The sequence below is a fragment of the Entelurus aequoreus genome, linkage group LG01, assembly GCF_033978785.1.
Source record: "Entelurus aequoreus isolate RoL-2023_Sb linkage group LG01, RoL_Eaeq_v1.1, whole genome shotgun sequence".
In the NCBI taxonomy this organism is placed as follows: Eukaryota; Metazoa; Chordata; class Actinopteri; order Syngnathiformes; family Syngnathidae; genus Entelurus; species Entelurus aequoreus.
Window position 1 is genome coordinate 26,821,019 of NC_084731.1, and position 25,557 is coordinate 26,846,575.

At 37.2% G+C, this 25,557-nt stretch overlaps 1 protein-coding gene across 2 annotated transcripts; it reads right to left on the reverse strand.

The window, feature by feature from the left end:
- Nucleotides 1–1,461: 1,461 nt before the first annotated feature.
- Nucleotides 1,462–18,657, reverse strand: rae1 (ribonucleic acid export 1). 2 transcript variants are annotated; one of them, XM_062046753.1, is made up of 13 exons: nucleotides 18,503–18,657; nucleotides 17,409–17,527; nucleotides 17,196–17,300; nucleotides 12,364–12,456; nucleotides 12,198–12,284; nucleotides 12,042–12,128; nucleotides 11,887–11,958; nucleotides 11,694–11,801; nucleotides 11,452–11,558; nucleotides 11,288–11,363; nucleotides 8,829–9,023; nucleotides 5,447–5,532; nucleotides 1,462–1,814 (listed from the first exon to the last, which is right to left on the reverse strand). In XM_062046753.1, coding segments are annotated over exons 2-13 (1,107 nt in total). In that variant the 5' UTR covers nucleotides 17,499–17,527; nucleotides 18,503–18,657; the 3' UTR covers nucleotides 1,462–1,813. The 2 variants fall into 2 exon arrangements, with proteins under 2 accessions (XP_061902737.1, XP_061902728.1); XM_062046744.1 differs by lacking the exon at nucleotides 1,462–1,814 and having other exon boundaries at nucleotides 5,443–5,532.
- Between the last annotated feature and the right edge of the window lie 6,900 nt (nucleotides 18,658–25,557).

Genomic DNA, 25,557 nt, shown 5'->3' on the forward strand with positions numbered 1-25,557 from the left:
CAGCACCGGTGGCCGCGCTCGGGAATCATTTTGGTGATTTAACCCCCGATTCCAACCCTTGATGCTGAGTGCCAAGCAGGGAGGTAATGGGTCCCATTTTTATAGTCTTTGGTATGACTCGGCCGGGGGTTTGAACTCAAGGTCGATCTCAAGGCGGACACTCTAACCACTAGGCCACTGAGTAGATTTTTTTAAGTTAGTTTTTTTATATTGCTGTATTTATTCTGCATATAGATATATAAACACTGGATACAAATTAAAGCACTTATTGATTTGTTACTAAACCACATTTTGTTACTCTGTATTTTTTATGCACGTTATATCAATAAATAGAATCTTAATCCTTAAAAATATAGGCAATAAAAGTAATCATTCATTGGGCACTAGTAAATTTAATAAAAAATGAACATCTTCTGACATCAAAAAAATATTGTGCCATATTGGTTTTTTTTACCCAAGACAATTATTAAATAAAAAAAAGGCAATTTCAATTTGTATTTTCCTAGGAGACTATTTTACTCTGCCTCATATGCCATTGTTATACTCTCATGAGGAAGCTTATAAAGCTTACAAAGGAAATTGAAAAGCGTGGATATGTACTCTTTAGAGAAATACTTGGTATTACATTGAGTACAATCCCCACGGAGTGAATTTTACAACCGGTAATTGTAACGGTTTAGTTTATTTGGAACACGCTTAACACAGCAATGTTCAAATTTTGTCCTCAGCCATAATTGGGTTAAGAGAGATACAATGTTTTGCATACATCCAACAATCTAGTTTATATAATAACCCTTATTGTCGTGGCGTTGCCCCTCTCGAGGGTATGAACGTGGCCTTGTTTAGTGTACACAACTTTAAATGGGCTGCATCAAACACACAAAGGGAGTATTGCAGTAAGGAGTTTACATAAAAACATATTTGGGAATCCACTGAAAAAAGGAAAGTTGTGTAAGTAAATGGCGTGAGCCGCTTTCATGGATGTATAGGAGACACTGAAGTAAACCTTCTCGTCCTCGGTGCCTTGGAGTTCTACTGCTAAGTACCAAGGGTCAGGCTAACAGTGAGGTGTTACACTAATAACCTCAATAAAATGGCATTTAATTCACACCCTCTGCTCAATGAACTGGTTCACTTTTCACACATGGCCTTTGTTGCCTGCCACCATGACCTTGTTCATATCCTCTTGGCAATCCCCACCCCCCTTTTCCAGCGGTGTATCTCTAGGTAGAAAGGACTTCTAACATGTATCACATATCTTTGATCTCATTTCCTATTCCTAGGGTCTTTAACTTCAGCTGACACTTTTCAGTTGACAGCTAAAAAAAGACAAAATGCTCCATCTGCTGGTTAACTAAAACAAGCACCGAAAACAAAAATAAATGATCCGATGTCTGTAATATGAGGCCGCTTAGGAGCTAATATAGGCTTTGTTTACAATAAACATGTTCAAACATGTGCTCTTTCATTAATTGTTTATTTTACATTCAAATTGGATTCATGGAGCTAAACCACAGAGTGACATCAAATTAAAAGTCTTTGGAGATGTGTAAAAAAAAATAGACATTTAACAAAACCACCCAGATCTAAATGAATGATAAACCGTCCATGTGAATGATAACATATACGACCAGTTACCAAGCAGCTGTCATCAGTGCCAGGTTGGGTGAGCTTCTTTCTGATTGGTCCATGCGCAGGAAGCAGTCTCACAGCAGCTGGTCCAGGCGTTTGTCGGAGGGAAGGAGTCTCTCTTAAGAGTTTACATACACTAAAGCAGCTGGTCGTCACACTAGACCTGACTTGGCACGATAAATCTAAAAAAGGAAAGAAAAAAAAGGAGAAGAAAAGCAATCAGTCAAAGATAACAGTTTGGGTAGGCTGTTTATTTGAGAATAGATGTCTCAATTTGCACAGCAAAGACAATACAATATTACTCTTTACAGTTTGAAGTTGCAAATAACAGTGGATTCATTATTTGACTTTTTTTATATTAGGGCTTTCAAATGATTGTTTTAAATAAAAATTAAGATCACGGTAATCACATTTTAGAATATGGATTAATTCACAGGTAATTACTCGCTTGCATAACTACAAATTTGCTAAAGAAAAGACCCCAATATTTTTACAAAAATGCAATTTTATTGTCAGAATGTCATCCAGGAACGTTTTTAAACGTTTTACTTGAATGCATGTCATTGATTTGCACAAAACTTGGTAACAGTTTTATCTAAGGCTGTATTTTGGAGTGAACTTTGCCAGCAAACACACCAGTCTCTTCACTAATTTTTGTACTGACGTATGCATTGATATGATCACTGACCACATAGCGGTTAAAGGGGAACTGAACTTTTTTTTTAAAAATTTGCGTTCACAACCATTATGAGACAAAAAGACAAAAGTTGTTTTTTTTGCATTATCACATGTAAAAATCGGCTCGTTCTAGGTAGCTAGCAATGCGGCTGATGGGAGCAATCTATTCTACCGCTAAATCACTTTCAAAATGCATTTGTGGAGGGAGGTGTGGCCAGCGCGCCTGCAGGAGCAAAGGTCACCGCCTCTGTCTATGGTGCTGAGGGCGAGCACCATCGGATGGGGGCGGGGCATGTGCTGACGGCGAAACACAGCAGACAGGTGATTAGATTTCCTAGGTGGTACGTGTTAATCTAATCATCTGTTGTCTTTAACAGTGAGCGGCCGAGAGCAGGAGGGGGAGAGAGGATACGGACGTGACTGAAAAGTCACGTTCTGCGGGAGAAAGACTTTGATAAAACCTATGTGCATCAAAACTTTGTTAAAAACTGCACGCTTGGCTCCTGTGCCGTGTTTACAGTGGAACTGCTAGGAAGCAACTTCCACAGTATTCAAAAAACGTCAACAATACTTAATTTACGTTCCATAACCTGTATAATAACCAAACTGTTGTGACATTGCTATTGTAAGAGCGAACACTGAGGAACTTTCTTTCTAGCGTAGTAACACATAGGCCGTAAAAGCTAACTACGGCAAGAGATAAGCTAGCTTCTACATAAGCGCAAACCGCGTTTGAGTTTGTAATACACAACACAATGTGATAAGACACCAATCTGTACTGACTGAAAAACATGAACAATCATATTACAGTGTAAAGTATTAGCCCACATTTCATGTTGTTTGTTGTCTGTCATGATGCACACATGACGTGCCGCGTGTATCATGATCAATATAAAGTGTGACTTACTCGATGGACTGTTGTCTTCTGGGTCCAGCTGGTCAGGGATATCTTTTCTCGTTTATTTGGGGTGAGCACGCCATTTATGTCGCAATAGCTTATCTCCAAATTCCACATTTTGCAGCTTCTAGAAGTAGTAGTTAATCCTCCGTTTATTCAGCTTCAAAAAGATATGGTTGTGAATCCTCTTTTTGTCCAAAAACAGTCGTCTTTGTTTTTTGTTACCAAGTCTGCCATGATTAGCACACACACAAGTGTTTTGTATCCGGAAGTAGGAACACACTGGAAGACGGACGCACGCTACTATGGAAATGGAAATCAATGCGCGAAAGAAGTCAGTTTCGGCATTGATTAAAATGACCAAAATACGGTAAATATTGAACCTATTACATATTGTTATGAACGTGTCTGTTACTACATTATATATAGACTTGCAGTGTGTATACGAAACGTTGATGGAGGGTTTTGAAGTTGTCTTAAAGGACTTTAAAGGCTACAATGGTGACTCCCATTTGTCGCATCTTCCAAGCATTTTTTATCATCTTTAAAATCCTAATAAAAATAAAAGACATGTGACCTTGTCTCTCAAAATGATTGTAAACGATATGCAAAATTCCATAAAAAGTGCAGCTCCCCTTTGGGGTAAAAGAGCTTGTACGGTCAAAATAAATTGAAAGAATAATCTAAGTGCGCTCATAATTGCGATCATTTTTTGTGACTAATTAAATGAGCTAACTCGTTAATTTTGACAACTCTAAATAATATATAACTACAGAGCTGCACGATTAATCGAAATGGAAACAAAATCGAGATTTTAATTAGTGCAGTAAATAATAATAATTTTCCCCTGCCGTCACCGGCAGTTAAGTGACAGACCTGTTTGCCAATTTAGAATTGTAGAGCCTAGCGTTTGTTCATTTCCTATTTCAAACAGGAAGAAAGACGTCTTACCTTGTGCATCGCTTCCAGCACCTGAGCGCGTTTATCTAACAGTGGAATTAACTGAACAGAGTGACCACTCTTTTCAGTCATTTATAATCTTTGTCTCGGTGGAGACTAGAGCGGAGCGCTGCCGCCAACACACTCACAGTACAGAGAGCCTCGTGACTCGCCACTGAGAAGTGCCCCAAAGTAAGACAAATTAGGAGGAAAAAAATTTGATTGCAAAGCCAAATGTCCCGTTGCGGGAATATTTCAGCTTCAAATCAGATGGGCAATATGAGCCCATCAACAAGGATGAACGAGCAAAAATGCCCTTGTGATCACATTATGGAAATAAACAAAGACACCTTCTAATCTAATTTTTTAAACTGGGAAAAAAAGCACTTTACGATGTTCAATATTTAAGTTAAATGTTTGCCTACAGAAATGAGTCCATTTTATTTTTTGTTTGTTTATTTGTTTAGGATAAAAAAAATTATTTACTTTCCAAATACCACAATGGTAAACAATTCTACAGTTATGAGAAATAAAAGTTGATATCCTTTTAAATGGTTGTTTGCAATATTATAACATATCATGATTACCTTATATATAAACACTGTTTAGTTTTTAATGCTTTTATTATTCAGTTTAGGAGCATGATGTAGACAAAAGCTCTGTCTGCATGAAGCCAAATATGTTTTAAAGTAAATTATTGCAGATTGTTCTAATGTGTGGCACCTTGAGACTAGAATACGTTGATTATGAGTCTAAAAGTAACATGTCTTCCTTCACTCTTTATTTTCACAGTTTTATGCATTTTTATGTATAAAATATAAAAATCGCAAATTAAATCGCAATCGCAATTTTGTAGTGAAAAATCGCGATTAGGTTTTTTCTCCAAATCGTGCAGCCCTACATAATTGCTTGCCCATGTTCCAACGATTTTATAAATCTAACATCCTAGGCATTTGCTTGAATAAATAGCTGTTGAACATTTAGCACACTAGGCTAAGGCTCACTGAAAAGACAGTTTAAAAAAACAACTGCAGGCTTTATGACTGCAGCATCAGAAATCACACAAGCCATTAAAGTGACTAAGCTCACTTCAGTAAAGAACCATTCCCACTAAACAGGTTCGCTAGAAACCTCTACTTGTACAAGCTGGGACTTGTGTCTTTCCATATCCATGCACGCTAGTGGCTACTAGGTGCTCGCAAAGGCCCAGTGTAAGCCACAGGTGCGTCGAGGAACTGCGGATCCCATTTGGTGAACTTCGTTTCCCGGCTAATGGACAATCATTTTTCTGTCTCTCACCATTTCTTGTTCCGAGGCTTCAGCTCCTCTGCAGCATTCCTCAAAAAGATGTAATTCTTCTTCTGGGGGTTGTAGTACTCGTGGCCCTGAGAAAGTGCCCATTAGTGACATTAGTAAAAAACCATGTTAGAGGAAAACTGCACTAAAAACAAATGCATATATATATATATATATATATATATATATATATATATATATATATATATATATATATATATATATATATATATATATATGTATATGTATGTGTGTATATATATGTATGTATATATATATACTGTATATATACACACACAAATATATATATACATATATACACACATATACATATGTATATACACACACACACATATATATATATATATATATATATATATATATATATATATATATATACACACACACACACACACACACACATACATATATATATATATATATATATATATATATATATATATATATATATATATATATATATATATATATATATGTATGTATATACACACACACACACACACATTTATATATATATATACACACACACACACACACTAGGGCTGCGCAATATGGCCTTTTTTTAATATCTCGATATTTTTAGGCTATATCGCGATACACAATATATATCTCGATATTTTGCCTTAGCCTTGAATGAACACTTGATACATATAATCACAGCAGCATGATGATTCTATGTGTCTACATTAAAACATTCTTGTTAATACTGCATTAATATATGCTCATTTTAAACTTTCATGCAGAGAGGGAAATCACAACTAAGTCAACTTAGCAAAACTGTATTTATTAAACAGTTATTAAGCAGTGGCACAAACATTCATGTCATTTCCAAAACAGAAAGTGCAAGATTGTCAGAGACATTTTAAAACAAGCTATAAGTGCACTTTTGTGAATGATGTCACTAAGATGACATTTCAAAACTACACTAAATTAAAGTACACTTTTTGTACAGAACGCCACTACAACAGTTTAAAACAAATAAAGCGCACTTTTGTGCATGATGTCACACAAGACATTTCAATAAGTGTCACATAAAAATGAGCTGCATATCAAATAATATATGTCCTACGGTGTTGATGTGGAAATAGTTGCTTCGGCATTTAGTTGGTGTGGCACCGAACGGAGATGTTGACATGTAAAGACATATTCCAGCTTGAAGCCAAACCACCGTCAGACGATGGCCCCCGTGCTGTTTTTCTTGGGAATTAATTATTCCTCCATTTGTTACCAGATTCGCACCTTCTTTCTCTCGTATTACTACTCAAACCACACCGTTAGCTGTTAGCATCACGCTGCGTGACAGTATGTGACGTATGTAAGAAGGTGCGCTTGTTTTAAGTCTCTGTGAGAAGGAGAGACATGAAAGAGTGAGAAACGCATGCAGTTTAATGCCCCGCAGCTAAAAGCAACTGCGTGAGGACGTATACTCGAAAAGACAAACCCGCGATATATCGAGTATATCGCCCAGCCCTAACACACACACACATACATATATATATATATATATATACATATATATATATATATATATATATATATATATATATATATATATATATATATATATATATATATATATATATATATATATATATATATATATACATACATATATATATATATATATATATATACATATATATATATATATATATACACATATATATATATATATATATATATATACACATACAGTGGGGCAAAAAAGTATTTAGTCAGCCACCCATTGACAATCAATGGGTGGCTGACTAAATACTTTTTTGCCCCACTGTATATGTGTATATACATATATATATATAAACATACAGTATATGTCTTTCCCATGTCTGTGCGGTCTAAACAGTAAAAACTAAAAAAATATATGGTATGAGCTGCCTAACAATGCAGGTGATGGGGATATTACTGCGTGAATCTTTGTGCACGACACGATTTGATTCTTTGGAGTAACGATTATATTCAGAATCGATTCTCCATTCAAAACGATTCTCGATTCAAAATCTATAACCTTTAATAACATTGGATGCCAGTTCAAGGATTAACATCCATTCATAAAAGAGATAAACACATCTGATACATTTTTACATTAATTAAAAGAACACGTTTTTTTTAAATAAAATGCTTCCCAAACATTTAGTAATGAAGTCAAATAGACAAGCAGTAGACAATGGATGGATGGAAATACAAATGAGGCAACAGGAGAAGTATCCAACACTTCTCTTTTCTAAAGTAAATCTGTACAGCAAATATGGGCATCTACATCAACAATATAATGGTTGGACAGGACAGATAGAAAAAAAATATTTTAGATTTTTTTGAATCGATTAAGAATTGTTACAAATAAAAATCGCACTTGAACTGATTTTTTTTTTTTTTACACTCCAAGGGGATACTATCTATTTCGCCTATAAAGACCTTTAAAACATCAAAAAATCCCCCCAATTTTTTGTATACACATTAAGTATGTATGTTATGCAGTAACAGGCACATTCATGATAACATGTAATATTTGCAGTATTTGTCATTTTACCGTAACTTATTTCCAGGGCGCTAGAAACTGACGCTACGTCCGTCAAATACAACATCGAAGACACTACTTTCTGTGTTTGCTACCACTAATGGAAGACTTTGTGAGAGCTTTGGCGCGTTATCATGTAGCACTATCGCTAAACGTTTCACAGAAGAACTAAAATCTGTGACTTTCAGTCCGCTCTCACTGGGATGCGCTTTTGCTCTCCTTAAGCTGTTAAATTCAGAATAATCCTCACTCCTCAGATAAAAAATGTGACAGTATTGGATCTTATGATGAGTTCCATTTGTTGAGAGCCATATACAGTAGTATCTAGTTGATAGCGTGTGGATTTTAAAAGTTGACCAACATCTCAGTTTAGTGCTACTGCAAGTAAAATGCATGATTTATAATCTAGCATTATTTTTTACTAACTCAAAAACAACACAGCAGCAACAGAAGCAGCTCAAGCTTCATCTTCTTTATTTCATGGTAGGTCGCAAACGTTATTAGCAGCTCAAGCTAGCTAGTAGCTGGCTACTATCCAGTGGTTAGAGGAGCAGTGTGAGCAAGGTGATGTGTCTTGGCACCAGAAAAGTAGTTTTTTGTTGTTAGTTCTTACAATAATAAGGTTGCTATAACATTGTTAACATTAACATATAGGTTGAATAGAATAATCCCAATTATCTGCATTGTGAGCCGCTTCATACTAGGTTTTTTTAAACTATTTAGAACACACAAAAAAGAGAAAGACACATGTTCATGCCTCGCATAGGGATTGTGGATGATGGGCAAAATCCCCCCCAAAAAGTGCAGTTTTCCTAGAATTTTCCTTTTAGTCGGTTCAAAACATCTTACCTTAGACCAGTCATAGCTAGAAGCATATGCAAAGATGTTGCCATTGTGGTTGAAGCAGCAGGCTGTAATGGGCTGATCAAGCTGCTCTGATGTCTTCAACTTGGTGCGGGCATCTTTGTCCCAAAAGCTGAAGCGTCCATCTGAGCCTACAGTTGCCAAAGTTCCGTGAACAGGATGAAAGGAGATGGCGTTGACCTGGCAAAAGAAAATAACAAAACCCAAACAATACATTGTTTTTAATTTTCGGGCTAGTAGACTGACCATCCAGTCAACATTCCCATTCATGGAGCTTTGCTTTTAGAATGTGAGAGGTATTCATTATGAATGTTCGATCAGGAATTGTTGCTGCGGATTTCTATCATCCATTAGTGAGGTTGGCCGATACTAATCACATGTATCAACCGTAAATGTTTCAATTCCTCTATGGTACGTGCTATTGTCAGTTTAACAACATTAACAATATTTAAATTAGTTCCTTCTTTTGTATTTCATACCACTGTGTGAGCAAAACAAAGTCAATTGTACACAATAACTAAAACAAAATAAAACTTAAAACCATCTATTATTTGTTGAAATAATTTTTGCCCTCAAAGTACTAAGTACAAAGAGGGCTAGCTTTCATTGGAGTGCAAAGGTGTCTCTATAATAGGGCTTACTGTAGATAATGTGTATAAAAGGTGATGCTCAGCTCATTTAACTTTTCGGGTTGGATGCACAAATTGAAAGACAGTCACTTTATGACAGGGGTTCCAAACCTTTCAGACTTTGGGGCCCAAATTTTCCACAACAGAGAGGCCTGGGGCCCACTCAAATATGAACACAGGCTGATTACAAAAATAAATACTAATCAAATATTCTGCAAAAGAAACGACTCAAAAACTCATGACAAATAAATGTAGATGCAATTACATAGAGGTAAAATAAATACATTCTTCCATCCATCCATCCATTTTCTACCGCTTATTCCCTTCAGGGTCGCGAGGGGCGCTGGAGCCTATCTCAGCTAACTAAATTAATAAATATTAACATAAATATATGTTTCATAATTTAATTTAAGTGCAAATGAAAATACAGCTTTGCCACTTTAGTCATAAATTTTGCGTTTAATAAACTTCTGTATGACTTTAGCTCCAGACTTCTTCTGTTTGTTTTATAGTGATTATTGCCACAAGTGGTAGAAAAGTGTATTACAACTGAGTACTGCTGCGGCCCAAAGAGACCACGGCTGAAAAACAGATATTTTTTGTGGCCCTCTAGGGCAGTGTTTTTGCACACTAGTGTGCCGAGAGATACAGTCTGGTGTGCCGTGAGAGATGATCTAAATTCACCTATTTGGGTTAAAAATATTTTTTGCAAACCAGTAATTATAGTCTGCAAATGATGTGTTGTTGTTGTTGTTGAGTGTCGGTGCTGTCTAGAGCTCGGCAGAGTCACTGTGTAATACTCTTCCCTATCAGTAGGTGGCAGCCGGTAGCTAATTGCTTTGTAGATGTCGGAAACAGCGGGAGGCAGCGTGCAGGTAAAAAGGTATCTAATGCTTAAACCAAAAATAAACAAAAGTTGAGTGCCCCTAAGAAAAGGCATTGAAGTTTAGGGATGGCTATGCAGAACAAAACTAAAACTGAACTGGCTACAAAGTAAACAAAAACAGAATGCTGGACGACAGCAAAGACTTACTGCGGAGCAAAGACGGCGTCCACAATGTACGCCGTACATGACATGACAATCAACAATGTCCCCACAAAGAAGGATAAAAACAACTGAAATATTCTTGATTGTTAAAACAAAGTAGATGCGGGAAATATCGCTCAAAGGATGAAACTTCTACAGGAAAATACCAAAAAAAGAGGAAAAGCCACCAAAATAGGAGCGCAAGACAAGAACTAAAACACTACACACAGGAAAACAGCAAAAAAAGTCATACGGCGTGGTGTGACACGTCGTGACAGTACACCTATTTTGAGACAAAGGCTATAGTAATGCATGCTTGGTTATGATTTTAAGTCATATCCAACAATTGCGACAACGACTTTTTACTGTCAACTGAGTTTCGTTTTTTTAGTGATTTCTGCTGGTGGTGTGCCTCCAGATTTTTTCAATGCAGAAAATGTGCCTTGGCTCAAAAAAGGTTGAAAAACACTGCTCTAGGGAGCGCTCGCGGCCCAACTATTGCAGAGCTGTGTATAGAGAGAGTATGGACAACCTGGTTTTAGATTTAGTCACAAACATGGCTCCCTGTAGTCACGTGAGGGGCTTTTGACCAATCAGAAACAGTATGGCCAGACAATCTCCTAAATGATTGGTCAAAATCCCCTCATGTGACTACAGGGCGCCATGATTGGGGCCAACTTTTAAACTAAGTTGGCCGTACTCTATAGACGGCTCTGAACATGGGTTAAGAAACAGCACTCTATGATATATAAGACACAAGAAAATACACAAAAAAGTTGAAATCTTACAGCATAGATGTCCTGTGGAGTGGTTGTGTTGGTCCCATTAGACCTGTGGCACTTGAAGGTGAAGTTATCCTTGGCTCTGAAAGAAAATAAAAGATAAACAGTAAGTCAGCATTAAGAATGCTTCAATTCATTAATAATGATATCGTTTTTATTTTGATGCTTACGGGTTTGGGGGGTTTATATAATGGATGGCAACACGACCTTCGATGCTTCCCAGTGCAAATCCAGTTGGCTTGTTCTGTTTATCTTTGAATATGGCTACACAGCGGTGCTACAATCCACATTAGATTGAAAGAGAATTGTGTGTTCATAACACTACATTTTGAAATTGAAGAAATACTGAACATCAAAATACTTTCAACAGTGGGATATTAATATGACAAAAAAATACATTCCAAGTATTCACCTGATGTTTAAGGGGCGATTCAAGTCTGGTGAATTCAGAGGGCTGGTTCTCCAACTGGTACACAATCAGGCCTCGCTCAGCTGTGGCCACCACTGCCATGGGATACACCTGCAAAACCAAATAACCACGGTATTAATATGACAATCCTTCTCAACAGGTGGGAGTTAGAAATATATTGCAAAACCCTACGTACAACATCTGCACAATAACATCTCTCTGGCATCTGTAGAGACATCATAGGATTGGGAGAGCGGGTGTCCCAGAACTGGAATAAAAAAAAGGAAAATGATGTCACATATGACGCCATGTCCATTATGTCTAAAATGTACTGCATGCTGACACAAGTACCTTCAGTGTTTTGTCCCAGCTGCCAGTCATGATACAGCTGTAGTTAGGGGCTTTTATCCAGTGGATTGATTTGATTGGGCCATCGTGCTGTGAACCAAAATGAAAAATATATTTTAAAAACTGCCTACATATTGAGTCCAAATGTTCTCAAACTACCTGTGCAATCTGCATCGCTTGATTACTGTTAAGGTCCCACATCTTGGCTGTCTTGTCACATGAAGCTGTAAAAACTTTACTCCCATCCTGGAAAAGGGGACCATTATGTTACCCATGAAAGTATTTTACAGTACATGTACTCAGCATATTGTATGATGAGGCTTACATCACTCCAGCATGCGTCTAACACTGGGCCTGTGTGCATCTGTTGGGCTTTGGGCACAGTTTGCCCATTATCTTGTACTTCCCAGCACCGCACCTGATGTAGATAACAAAAGTTAATTTTCTTATTGCTATATCACATGTTACAGTTGTAGCTGAAACGTATATCGGGATATATATTGCAGCCTCGTTCAATACTGATATATATCATATTATTTGGCATATAAATGATAATAGAACCATTTCAAAAAAGGTTACCGGTAAAAAGGCTCCTAATTTAGCCGCTGACACATGCGGTAACATATTTGGTCATTTCCAGTTGTATTATTTCCCCAAAACTATTATTATTATACTTGTTAATTTACTGGTAAATGTTGATTACTTTCTGCTGTAATGCAAATTAATCTACACTTATGTTAAAATGTAATAAAACATTTTTTTCAGTTGTTTGACTACTTTATATTCATTTTGAGCGGTACTGAACCAATACCAAGTAGCTATGGGGCCAGTATTGACCATACTAATGCTGATATTTTTTCCAAGATCCTTGAATGAATCAGTTTTTGATCACAGTTACAGTTACACAAAAATAACACAACAATATAAATTAAATATTCCAATGATTTCTGCACATACAAAATATATAATCAAGTCAACAGTGCAACATATTTAAAGGTAAAAAATACTAATGGCTCTTATGTTGCTGTCTGTAAACAATAACAAGTACAACAAAAAAAAACAAGAACATTTTGTGATAATAAAAAATATTATCACAAGTAGTATTGACCATTAACTGATACTATGCTTTGTATTATTACTGACAAAAAAAACTATACTTTGTATTATTACTGACAATATTTGTTCCGTTCGCCCTTGTTTACATTCAAGAGAGCTCTAAGTGGTTTGATTTGCTTTTAGTGTAGTGTAGCTTGTTTAGCTATTTGTTGTCCTCTATTTCCCTACTGATAGTTACTTGTTAGAAATGCAGTTTATATGCCACCAAGGAGGAGAATTACTGATTAAGAAGCAGCTTCATATTGTGATTAGACGCTAGCTTGCTGTATTATCAACAGTGTTAATTTTTTACAGTGTTTTTTAATTCCGTTTTAGTCATAGTCTGTTGAAGAATATGTATTTTAGTCATCTAAATTGATTTAGTTTTAGTCGACTAAATTCCTCAAAATTTTACGAATGAATTACAGTAAATGTCAACCAAAATCCATCCATTCTTTTTCTAGCGCTTGTCCCTCTCAGGGTGATGAGGTGGCGACTTGTCCAGATTGTTCCCTGCCTACCGCCCGAATGCAGCTGAGATAGGCTCCAGCACCCCCAGCGACCCAGAAAGGGACAAGCGGTAGAAAATGAATGCGACAACAATAGTGCCGGCATACTTGCCAACCTTGAGACCTCCGAATTCGGGAGATGGGGTGAATATATTTTCAAGTAATATATATATATATATATATATATAAATAATCCGTTGTTCGGCCACCGTGTTCAATGGAGAAGTCTGATCTACAAAATGTGCAGGCAGCATACCCCTTCCCCTTCGAGCTGTCCTGGATGAACTGAAATTATTTTTTCCAATCATTTTGGAACTTGCAAGCGTACTTCTTCTTCTTACTCGTTGTCGCCATGTCTTTTCTTCGTTCTTCTGTCGTCTCTGTTATGTTTTTGGACATTACTACTTGCCGTAGTTTTGAAGCAATGCATGATGGGAATTCGGATGTTGTGTGTCAGTGTATTAAAGGCCTACTGAAACCCACTACTACCGACCACGCAGTCTGATAGTTTATATATCAATGATGAAATCTTAACATTATAACACATGCCAATACGGCCGGGTTAACTTATAAAGTGACATTTTAAATTTGCCGCTAAACTTCCGGTTCGAGGATGACGTATGCGCGTGACGTAGACCGGCGAACACGGGTATGTCTTCCACATTGAAGCCAATACGAAAAAGCTCTGTTTTCATTTCATAATTCCACAGTATTCTGGACATCTGTGTTCGTGAATCTGTTGCAATCATGTTCATTGCATTATGGAGAAGGAAGCTGAGCAAGCAAAGAAGAAAGTTGTCGGTGCGAAATGGACGTATTTTTCGAACGTAGTCAGCAACAACAGTACACAGCCGGCGCTTCTTTGTTTACATTCCCGAAAGATGCAGTCAAGATGGAAGAACTCGGATAACAGAGACTCTAACCAGGAGGACTTTTGACTTCGATACACAGACGCCTGTAGAAAACTGGGACAACACAGACTCTTACCAGGATTACTTTGATTTGGATGACAAAGACGCAGACGTGCTACTGTGAGTATGCAGCTTTGGCTTCTAAACATTTGATCGCTTGACCGTATGTGCGCAACTTTTTTTTGCGTATGTACGTAACTTTTTTAAAATATATAAGCTTTATGAACCTTGGGTTCGGTGAACGGTCTTTTGGGCTGAGTGATTGTGTGTGTTGATCAGGTGTTTGAATTGTATTGGCGTGTTCTATGGAGCTAGGAGCTAGCAGAGGAGCTAGGAGCTAGCATAACAAACACGCAGGTGTTTTTATGCAGGATTAATTTGTGGCATATTAAATATAAGCCTGGTTGTGTTGTGGCTAATATATATATATAATATATATATATGTCTTGTGTTTATTTACTGTTGTAGTCATTCCCAGCTGAATATCAGGTACCGTGAGTATGCAGCCTTGGCTGCTAAACATTTGATAGCTTGACCGTATGTGCGCGTCACGTACGTAACTTTTTCAAAATATATAAGCTTTATGAACCTTGGGTTAGGTGAACGGTCTTTTGGGCTGAGTGATTGTGTGTGTTGATCAGGTGTTTGAATTGTATTGGCGTGTTCTATGGAGCTAGGAGCTAGCAGAGGAGCTAGGAGCTAGCGTAACAAACACGCAGGTGTTTTTATGCAGGATTAATTTGTGGCATATTAAATATAAGCCTGGTTGTGTTGTGGCTAATAGAGTATATATATGTCTTGTGTTTATTTACTGTTGTAGTCATTCCCAGCTGAATATCAGGTCACCCCCGGCTCTCACAGCATCTTCCCTATCTGAATAGCTTCAACTCCCCACTAGTCCTTCACTTGCACTTTACTCATCCACAAATCTTTCATCCTCGCTCAAATTAATGGGGAAATTGTCGCTTTCTCGGTCCGAATCTCTCTCACTTCATGCGGCCATCATTGTAAACAATAGGGAACTTTGCGTATATGTTCAACTGACTACGTCACGCTACTTCCGGTAGGGGCAAGCCTTTTTTTTATCAGATACCAAAAGTTGCAATCTTTATCGTCGTTGTTCTATACTAAATCCTTTCAGCAAAAATATGGCAATATCGCGAAATGATCAAGTATGACACATAGAATAGATCTGCTATCCCCGTTTAAATAAAAAAAAATCATTTCAGTAGGCCTTTAACATGCTGGCTGGACTAAACACACGCTGAGAAATAGCTCCATGCCTGCCTACTTTATGGGTTATAAATAAACCAATTGATAACAGAGACATATATAATAGTCTCCTTATCAGGTGAGAGAGGACGCTAAAGGCAGTACCTTTAAGGCATGCCCCCAATATTGTTGTCCGGGTGGAAATCGGGAGAAATTCGGGAGAATGGTTGCCCTGGGAGATTTTCCGGAGTGGCACTGAAATTCGGTAGTCTCCCGGGAAAATCGGGAAGGTTGGCAAGTATGCCAAAGACATGCACCTGGGGATAGGTTGATTGGCAACACTAAATGATCCCTACAGTGTGAATGTGAGTGTGAATGTTGTCTATCTGTGTTGGCCCTGTGATGAGGTGGTGACTTGTCCAGGGTGTACCCTGCCTACCGCCCGAAAACAGCTGAGATAGGCTCCAGCACCCCCCTGCGACCCCGAAAGAGACAAGCGGTAGAAAATGGATGGATGGATGTGGCGAGGGGATGACTGCGACAACAATAGTGCCGGTGGTCAAAACCGGCCTCACACCTCAAATATAACGCTTTTTGTGCCTAAATATACTTACATCTAGAGATGTCCGATAATATCGGACTGCCGATATTATCGACCGATAAATGCTTTAAAATGGAATATTGGAAATTATTGGTATCGGTTTTAAAAAAGTAAAATTTATGACTTTTTAAAACGCCGCTGTACGGAGTGGTACACGGACGTAGGGAGAAGTAGAGAGCGCCAATAAACCTTAAAGGCACTGCCTTTGCGTGCCGGCCCAATCACATAATATCTACGGCTTTTCACACACACAAGTAAATGCAAGGCATACTTGGTCAACAGCCATACAGGTCACACTGAGGGTTGCCGTATAAACAACTTTAACACGGTTACAAATATGCGCCACACTGTGAACCCACACCAAACAAGAATGACAAACACATTTCGGGAGAACATCCGCACCGTAACACAACATAACAAATACCCAGAACCCCTTGCAGCACTAACTCTTCCGGGACGCTACAATATACACCCCCCGCTGTCCCCCCCACCCCAACCTCCTCATGCTCTCTCAGGGAGAGCATGTCCCAAATTCCAAGCTGCTGTTTTGAGGCATGTTAAAAAAAAATAATGCACTTTGTGACTTCAATAATAAATATGGCATTGCCATGTTGGCATCTTTTTTTCCATAACTTGAGTTGATTTATTTTGGAAAACCTTGTTACATTGTTTAATGCATCCAGCGGGGCATCACAACAAAATTAGGCATAATAATGTGTTAATTCCACGACTGTATATATCCGTATCGGTTGATATCGGAATCGGTAATTAGGAGTTGGACAATATCGGAATATCGGCAAAAAAGCCATTATTGGACATCTCTACTTACATCGTTAGCCCAGGATCCTCCAATCAGAAAGTTTCCTGGCATGGTGTTTGGACTGAAAGCCAGGCAGCTAATGCTGTCATCTGGTGGGGAAGTCACTTCAACATCCTAACAGACATAAAAAAAAACCCACTGAGTTTCATATTGTCAGGTGTTGAGCTGTCTGCCACAATAACAACAATAATTACATTTAAAAAAACAGTTTATGATGTTTACCTTCATGGGATTATGTGTGTCAGCCGCTGTGCTTCCAAAAACACCAGTACCTGTTGTTCCAAACCCGGAGTTTGTGCCAAATAAACTCATGGTGCATTACCGTAATTCCCGATCTATGCCTGGTAAGAGATTGTTTGATTGATTAAAACTTTTATTAGTAGATTGCACAGTATAGTACATATTCCGTACAATTGACCACTAAATGGTAACACCCGAATAAGTTTTTCACCTTGTTTAAGTCGGGGTCCAAGTACATAAATTCATGGTACAAATATATACTATCAGAATAATACAGTCATCACACAAGTTAATCATCAGCGTATATACATTAAATTATTTACAATCCGGGGGTGGGATGGGGATATCAGCACTTCAGTCATCAACAATTGCATAATCAGAGTATCAGAGTAATAGACATTGAAACAGTGTAGGTCTCACTTGGTAGGATATGTACAGCGAGCAGAGATACACGGTACACATTGCCACAGACTTCTATTTTCACTTTCACTCGGCCCCCGGTCATTCTTGTTGCATGTAGAAATCTTCTTTCGTAAAGTGCATTTGAACAAATGTTTAACAACAACGACGACTTTAATACTCTATTATGATTAATTACATGCCATGCGTGGGTTGTATGCGTGCGCACAACGAAATGTGAGTTTATGACGCATTATATCACGATAAATGTCACATGTTAATAATGTCTGAATTAATTAATTACATATTACAAAAATGTTGTATGTACTAATTCCCAGATGTCATTCTATTATAAAAAGGTCAGTACATTATGTATATATTTGTAAACGCTCTGAAGTGGGAAAGGGGTAGGATTTAAGTTTTGCTTCTTCCTACTCCTTTTCGGACATGATGTAAAATGAATGATATGAAATTGTGTGATGTATTATGCTGTAAAGTGTGTTCATGTTCGAAATAAACTAAAGAAAGAAAGAAAGAAAGAAATACAGCGCTGGCTAACGTTAGCTAGCTTAGTGTTGGGGAATCTTCCACGCAACCGGTTAGTTTCCCGCGGGCAATTCTATCAAAAGACAACATTTATCGGTACGCCATACATATTTTTCGAGTAATATACATACCCTGTGTTTGTTAGTCTCCGACTTGACAGATGTACTGATGTGAATATGTCGGAAATTATTCGGCGCTAGAAAAAAATGTGGCGCTGTTTTTGCTATGCGTCGCACTTTGGTGACGTAGAAACCACTGGGGGGCCAGGGTGCGCTTTGCGGATCTGACACTTGGGGGCGGTGTAGGACAGAATGGTGGTTACAGAATCTGAAGCTGACAGTATTAAGATATATTCCAATAAAAATAATTAAATGAAAGTCGATTTCTGAAAAGGAAACCTAAATTATCCCATTGGATTATTAACTTAAAATTATTAATAATATCTTCAAAAATTGTTTAAAATCCACTTTAAAAAAAAATAAAAAAAATCTTTAGAAGAAGAATTCAAGTTGTGTAAGACAGTGTTTTTCAACCACTGTGAGATACATTCTGGTGTGCCGTGGGAGATGAGATGATCTAATTTCCCCCATTAGGGTTAAAAATATTTTTTGCAAACCAGTAATTATAGTCTGCAAATGATCAATCAATCAATCAATGTTTATTTATATAGCCCTAAATCACAAGTGTCTCAAAGGGCTGCACAAGCCACAACGACATCCGCGGTACAGAGCCCACATAAGGGCAAGGAAAACTCACCCCAGTGGGACGTCGATGTAAATGACTATGAGAAACCTTGGAGAGGACCGCATATGTGGGTAACCCCCCCCCTAGGGGAGACCGAAAGCAATGGATGTCGAGTGGGTCTGACATAATATTGTGAAAGTCCAGGCCATAGTGGATCTAACATAATAGTGAGAGTCCGGTCCATAGTGGGGCCAGCAGGAAACCATCCTAAGCGGAGACGGGTCAGCAGCGCAGAGATTTCCTCAACCGATGCACAGGCAAGTGGTCCACCCCGGGTCCCGACTCTGGACAGCCAGCACTTCATCCATGGCCACCGGACCTGTGCCCCCCCCTCCACAAGCGAGAGGGGGGCAGAAGAGAAAAGAAAAGAAACGGCAGATCAACTGGTCTAAAAAGGGGGGTCTATTTAAAGGCCAGAGTGTACAAATGAGTTTTAAGATGGGACTTAAATGTTACTGGGAGGGCATTCCATAGTACTGGAGCCCGAATAGAAAACGCTCTATAGCCCGCAGACTTTTTTTGGGCTCTGGGAATCACTAATAAGCCTGAGTTCTTTGAACACAGATTTCTTGCCAGGACATATGGTACAATACAATCGGCAAGATAGGCTGGAGCTAGACCGTGTAGTATTTTATACGTAAGTAGTAAAACAATTATGTGTTGTTGTTGAGTGTTGGTGCTGTCTAGAGCTCGGCAGAGTAACCGTGTAATACTCTTCCATATCAGTAGGTGACAGCCGGCAGCTAAATGCTTTGTAGATGTCGGAATGCTTAAACCAAAAATAAACAAAAGGTGAGTGCCCCTAAGAAAAAGCATTGATGTTTAGGGATGGCTATGCAGAACAAAACTAAAACTGAACTGGCTACAAAGTCAACAAAAACAGAATGCTGGACGACAGCAAAGACTTTCTGTGGAGCAAAGACGGCGTCCACAATGTACATCCGAACATGACATGACAATCGACAATGTCCCCACAAAGAAGGATACAAACAACTGAAATATTCTTGATTGTTAAAACAAAGTAGATACGGGAAATATCACTCAAAGGAAGACATGAAACTGCTACAGGAAAATACCAAAAAAAAAGAGAAAAAGCCACCAAACGAGGAGCGCAAGACAAGAAGTAAAACACTACACACAGGAAAACAGAAAAAACTTAAAATAAATCACGACGGGATGTGAGAGGTGGTGACAGCACACCTACTTTGAGACAAGAGCTATATTGATGCATGGTTGGTTATGCTTTAAAGTTATATCCAACAATTGCGACAACGACTCTTTACTGTCAACTCGTTTTTTAATGATTTCTGCTGGTGGTGTGCCTCTGGATTTTTTCAACACAAAAAATGTGCCTTGGCTCAAAAAAGGTTGATAAACACTGGTGTAAGAGAAGCCCATTTTTATTATTTATTAATTAAATTATTATTATTATTTTTTTAAATCTTTTTATCTTTTTATCTTTTGGTATTGTCTTTTACATCTCTAACATTTTTGTTTGTATAAAGATTATGATTGCTTTAACCCTGTGAATGTCTGTGATGTTGAAATGTGTTTAAAGTGCCTTGATTTGTTTGTATAGTGGTAATATATGCGGTTTGTGTCTTCAGCTATTCAATAAAAAAATAAAAATCGTCTGATGAAATAAATCATTATGCTATATTTGACACATTATGGTAAGGCAGATAATAAGACTTTAGCAGTAATGATTGCAATCTTTATTTGGCACACTTCTGTAATCTATTGTGATCCAAAATACACATGATATAAAGTAATGTATTTATTTAAAAATGGTTAATATTGTAACTAGTTTGCAATAGTATATAAGTTCCCTGCATTTATAGACTATTGAAAAAGGTCTTGCAGGAGTCAATTTAATATTCTATTAAATTATTATTATTATTATAATATTTTAATTTTCCTGAGGGAACTCTCCTAAAGGAATCAATAAAGTACTATCTATCTATCTATCTATCTATCTATCTATCTATCTATCTATCTATCTATCTATCTATCTATCTATCTATCTATCTATCTATCTATCTATCTATCTATCTATCTATCTATCTATCTATCTATCTATCTATCTATCTATCTATCTAATAGTACAGTCAGAATTTATGATACAACTATTGTGTAATCTGACTATATTTGAGGAAGTGTACCTCATGTTAGATACAAATAGATAGACAAAAATAAGCATCATATACCAACTGAACAGTTTTCATCGCATATTGTAAAGGTTTCAAACTCATGGCCCACAAAAGCCTGTAAATAAATTGCGTCAATTAAGTACTTTCTTACTAAATGTACTCGTTGTTTTCATTTTGACAGAAAACATATATGTACTGCATTAAAGTGCAAATTTTTACATTTTAAAATCTGATCATGCAACAAATTACTATATAATTTTTAGGGAAAACATTTTCAAATAAATACTTAAGTATTTGCTTGTCACTCTAACTTATTTCAAAGCAAGTTATCTGTCAGTTTGTACATAAAAAAAATCTAATAATCAAATGCATAGGCAATTGTGTAATAAAATTATGAGGCAAGTATATATTTTAACTACAATGTGGCCCTTGATGAAAACAAGTTTGACACCCTTGCCGTGAAGCATGATTCTAAAATACAGCACAATGATCTTTTAGAGCTTTTTCAAACTTCATAAAATTTTAATTGAAATTGAAATTGCAATAATACTTTCTGTTTGCAACCTCAATCCAAATTCAATTCATGGAATTGAAATGGAATTTGGGAGACAGTTTCATTTTAATTTTGCACCAGCCTGCAGGATTACTCACAAGACAATAACAACTACAAAAATGCGTGGCCCAGTTGTTGTTTCCTTGCCAAAACACAGAACACACAGTACAGCGCAACAAAGTGAGGACAGGACACAAATACATTACTTTTAAAATCAACCAGATTTGTTCAAGAATAACACTAATGGCCTCACTTTGGACACCCTTTTATTAGACACACATGTCTTTCCCTTTTCTGTGCATTCTAGATAGTAAAAACTGCTAGCATGAGGCGGCTAACAATACAAGTAATGGCCGTGACCTGCGTATTAACTAAGCTTTCACGGCATTGTTATTGTAAGCGCTAACACAGGGGAACTACTTTTCAGGCGTAGGGACACAGCGCTTAGCTCACACTGCCTCAGGCTACTATGGAGAGCCGAGAAGTAATGCTACTTACTAGAGCTGTCCGATAATATCGGACTGCAGATATTATTGGCCGATAAATGCTTTAAAATGTGATATCGGAAATGATCGGTATCAGTTTCAAAAAGTAAAATGTATGACTTTTTAAAACGCCGCTGTACGGAGTGGTACACGGGCGTAGTATTTCCCATAGTAGTAGTGGGTATCAGGATTATCTCAGGGAGAGCATATCCCAAATTCCAAGCTGCTGTTTTGAGGCATGTTAAAAAAAATAATGCACTTTGTGACTTCAATAATAAATATGGCAGTGCCATGTTGGCACTTTTTTCCATAACTTGAGTTGAAGTTGTTCTCTTATTTTTTAATACCTTGTTACATTGTTTAATGCATCCAGCGGGGCATCACAACAAAATTAGGCATAACAATGTGTTAATTCCACGACTGTATGTATCGGTATCGGTTGATATCGGAATCGGTAATTAAGAGTTGGACAATATCGGAATATCGGATATCGGCAAAAAAGCCATTATCGGACATTTCTAGTCATAATCACCAATATTACCAGTGGTGCTTTTGGTTAGCATTCACTTTATATCAAACTATGTAAATCCAATCAATGGGCAAACATTTTAACACAAAATACATGCAGAAAAAAATGCAAAATACTTATGAAATAGTTCAATGAACATTTGTTGGCGGAGCACAGGGAGGAGGGTGCGAGAGGTGGAGCCACGCGGATGCCATACTTTTTATTCTTTGGTACAAGTTATTCCTTCAATTCAATAGTGTTTATCACAATTTTTTTTAATCAAAGTGCTGGCACTTGCAACTTTTTTTGATGCCATGGCTGGCTATGTTGCTGTCGTACTCAATAAAAACGGCACAACGACAGCAAACCGACTCGTTCGTTATTTGAAATCAGGGGTTTCCAAAGTTATACTCAGCAAGGCTAAATTGAGGCTCTTAGCAGGATTTGATTGGGTGCCTCCAGATTACAATTGATTTTCACACCTATTTATTTATGTGAAATAGTTTTTATAGTTTTTTAAATCAAATTATTTTTTTTTATTTTTTATTATTATTATTTTAATTGTTTGTCCTGTTCAGCTACTCAGGCAAATCATATTGTTGATGTAGATGCCCGTATCGGCTGTACAGATTTACTTTACAACAGAGAAGTGTGGGATACTTCTCTTGTTGCCTTATTTGTATTTGACTTTATTAAATGGATTTATATTATCATTTGGTGCAGCCGGGCCGGAGCAGGAGGGGATAGAAAGAGGAAAAAATGGAAGACAGAGGGGGACAAGAGGGGGATAAGACAGAGAGACAACAACAACAGCAAACAGAACAACAACAACAACAACAACAACAGAACAACATCAGCAAATAGGATTTATACAAATTTGATGGTAAAAGTGATAGCAAAGAAGCAGAAATAAAACTTAATAATACAGAAATGACAATAACCATTATTACACTACACATGGTGCGATGAGGTGGCGACTTGTCCAGGGTGTACCCTGCCTTCCGCCCGTGTGCAGCTAGGATAGGCTGCAGCACCCCCGCCACCCCATAAGGGACAAGCGGTAGAAAATGGATGGATGGATGGACACTACAAATGGAGCAATACAAATGCCAATAGAAATAGCACTATTGATGATGAATAATAACAATAATTACCTCTATTATCAACAATACAGTTGTTTGAAATGCAACAATACATATATGTAATGATAACTTGAAATACAAAAGAAAGCAGATAAATGGAGGGGAAGAAAGAGAAGCCAACTATATTAACCTTGTAGATTGTTATAGTGTAAATAGGTTAAGCTTTGTCAGTGTGCCATGTGTTACCCAGTTTCCCCTAGGGCAACAACGTTAATATATGTTTGATGAAACGTGATTATATGCATGAGTGTATGTATGTATATGTACTTGTATATGTACAGTATGTGTATATGTATGTTTGTACAGTGAATGTATATTATTATATGTACATATACATATACATATACATATACATATACATGTACATATACATAACCTACTAATAAAAGTCTCAATCAACAGTATATTACATTTTAATTCGATACATGTTTTTTTTTAATTTTTTTACTGAAATTAATTAATGGGGAAAGAAATTGTTCAAAAATGTATTTCAAACGCTGCGCACACCACGGCAATCAGTGGAATATCTGGGGAAATGTAACATTATATTCTCATCAGTGATGGAGCAGGAAGGGGCTGAAAATTGGATTGCCATTTTACGTGCACTTCTTTCTGAAAAAACCCACGGATCTGCACAATTCACGGTAAAATACTGGCAGCCGTGGTTGCCAGAAATTCACAGTAAAAATATACAGTCACGATGTATAGAACATTACGGTATGTTGATGTTGAATCCATGAATTTTACAGTTGATAACTGTCTTTGCTTACGGTAAATTGCTATGAAAAAAACTGATATATTGTTAACCTGTTTACAAAAAAAACCTAAAGAATTTACACTCAAATACTGGCAACTGTGTTTGCCAGGAATTCAACCTTTAATGGACTGGACAGCTCACAACATGGCCTTCCACAACATGTTCCTTCAAGTGGGCTATTAAAATTGAGCCTTAAATTCTCCGTATCTGTTAAATAGCTGCCTGCAACCAGTTCCAACACACTCAAACACACAGCGTGGTTCATTTGGATGCAGTTTACAATGAAGCACAGACATAAGCCCTCAGTGTTTGAAACGACTTGCCACAAAAATACAAGAAAACATGTTGTTAGCCTAAAGTTAATTAGGCTAATGCTTTAATGCAAACCCCTAAAACAATTAAGGTATGATGTAAATGTGAAATGTACAATCTGCATAATCTTTAATTTAGACAGAATAATACCGTACATTTTAGGGTAATTGCATGCGTGTGACATTACAGTATTTGCAAATGCATTGTACAATTATTCATTATTTGCACAGTAAAATCATGTGTTTTCTATAGAGATGTCCGATAATGGCTTTTTTGCCGATATCCGATATTCTGATATTGTCCAACTCTTATTTAACGATTCCGATATCAACCGTTACCGATATATACAGTCGTGGAATTAACACATAATTATGCCTAATTTTGTTGTGATGCCCTGCTGGATGCATTAAACAATGTAACAAGGTTTTCCAAAATAAATCAACTCAAGTTATGGAAAAAAATGCCAACATGGCACTGCCATAAAATATTATTGAAGTCACAAAGTGCTTTTTTTTTTAACATGCCTCAAAACAGC

Coding starts and splice junctions, on each gene's coding strand:
- rae1 (XM_062046744.1), bottom strand. CDS start 17,498: ATGAGTTTATTTGGCACAAACTCCGGGTTTGGAACAACAGGTACTGGT. Junction 12,129..12,197: donor AAGCGATGCAGATTGCACAG/GTAGTTTGAGAA, acceptor TTTGGTTCACAG/CACGATGGCCCAATCAAATC. Junction 5,533..8,828: donor CTAGCTATGACTGGTCTAAG/GTAAGATGTTTT, acceptor GCACTTTCTCAG/GGCCACGAGTACTACAACCC.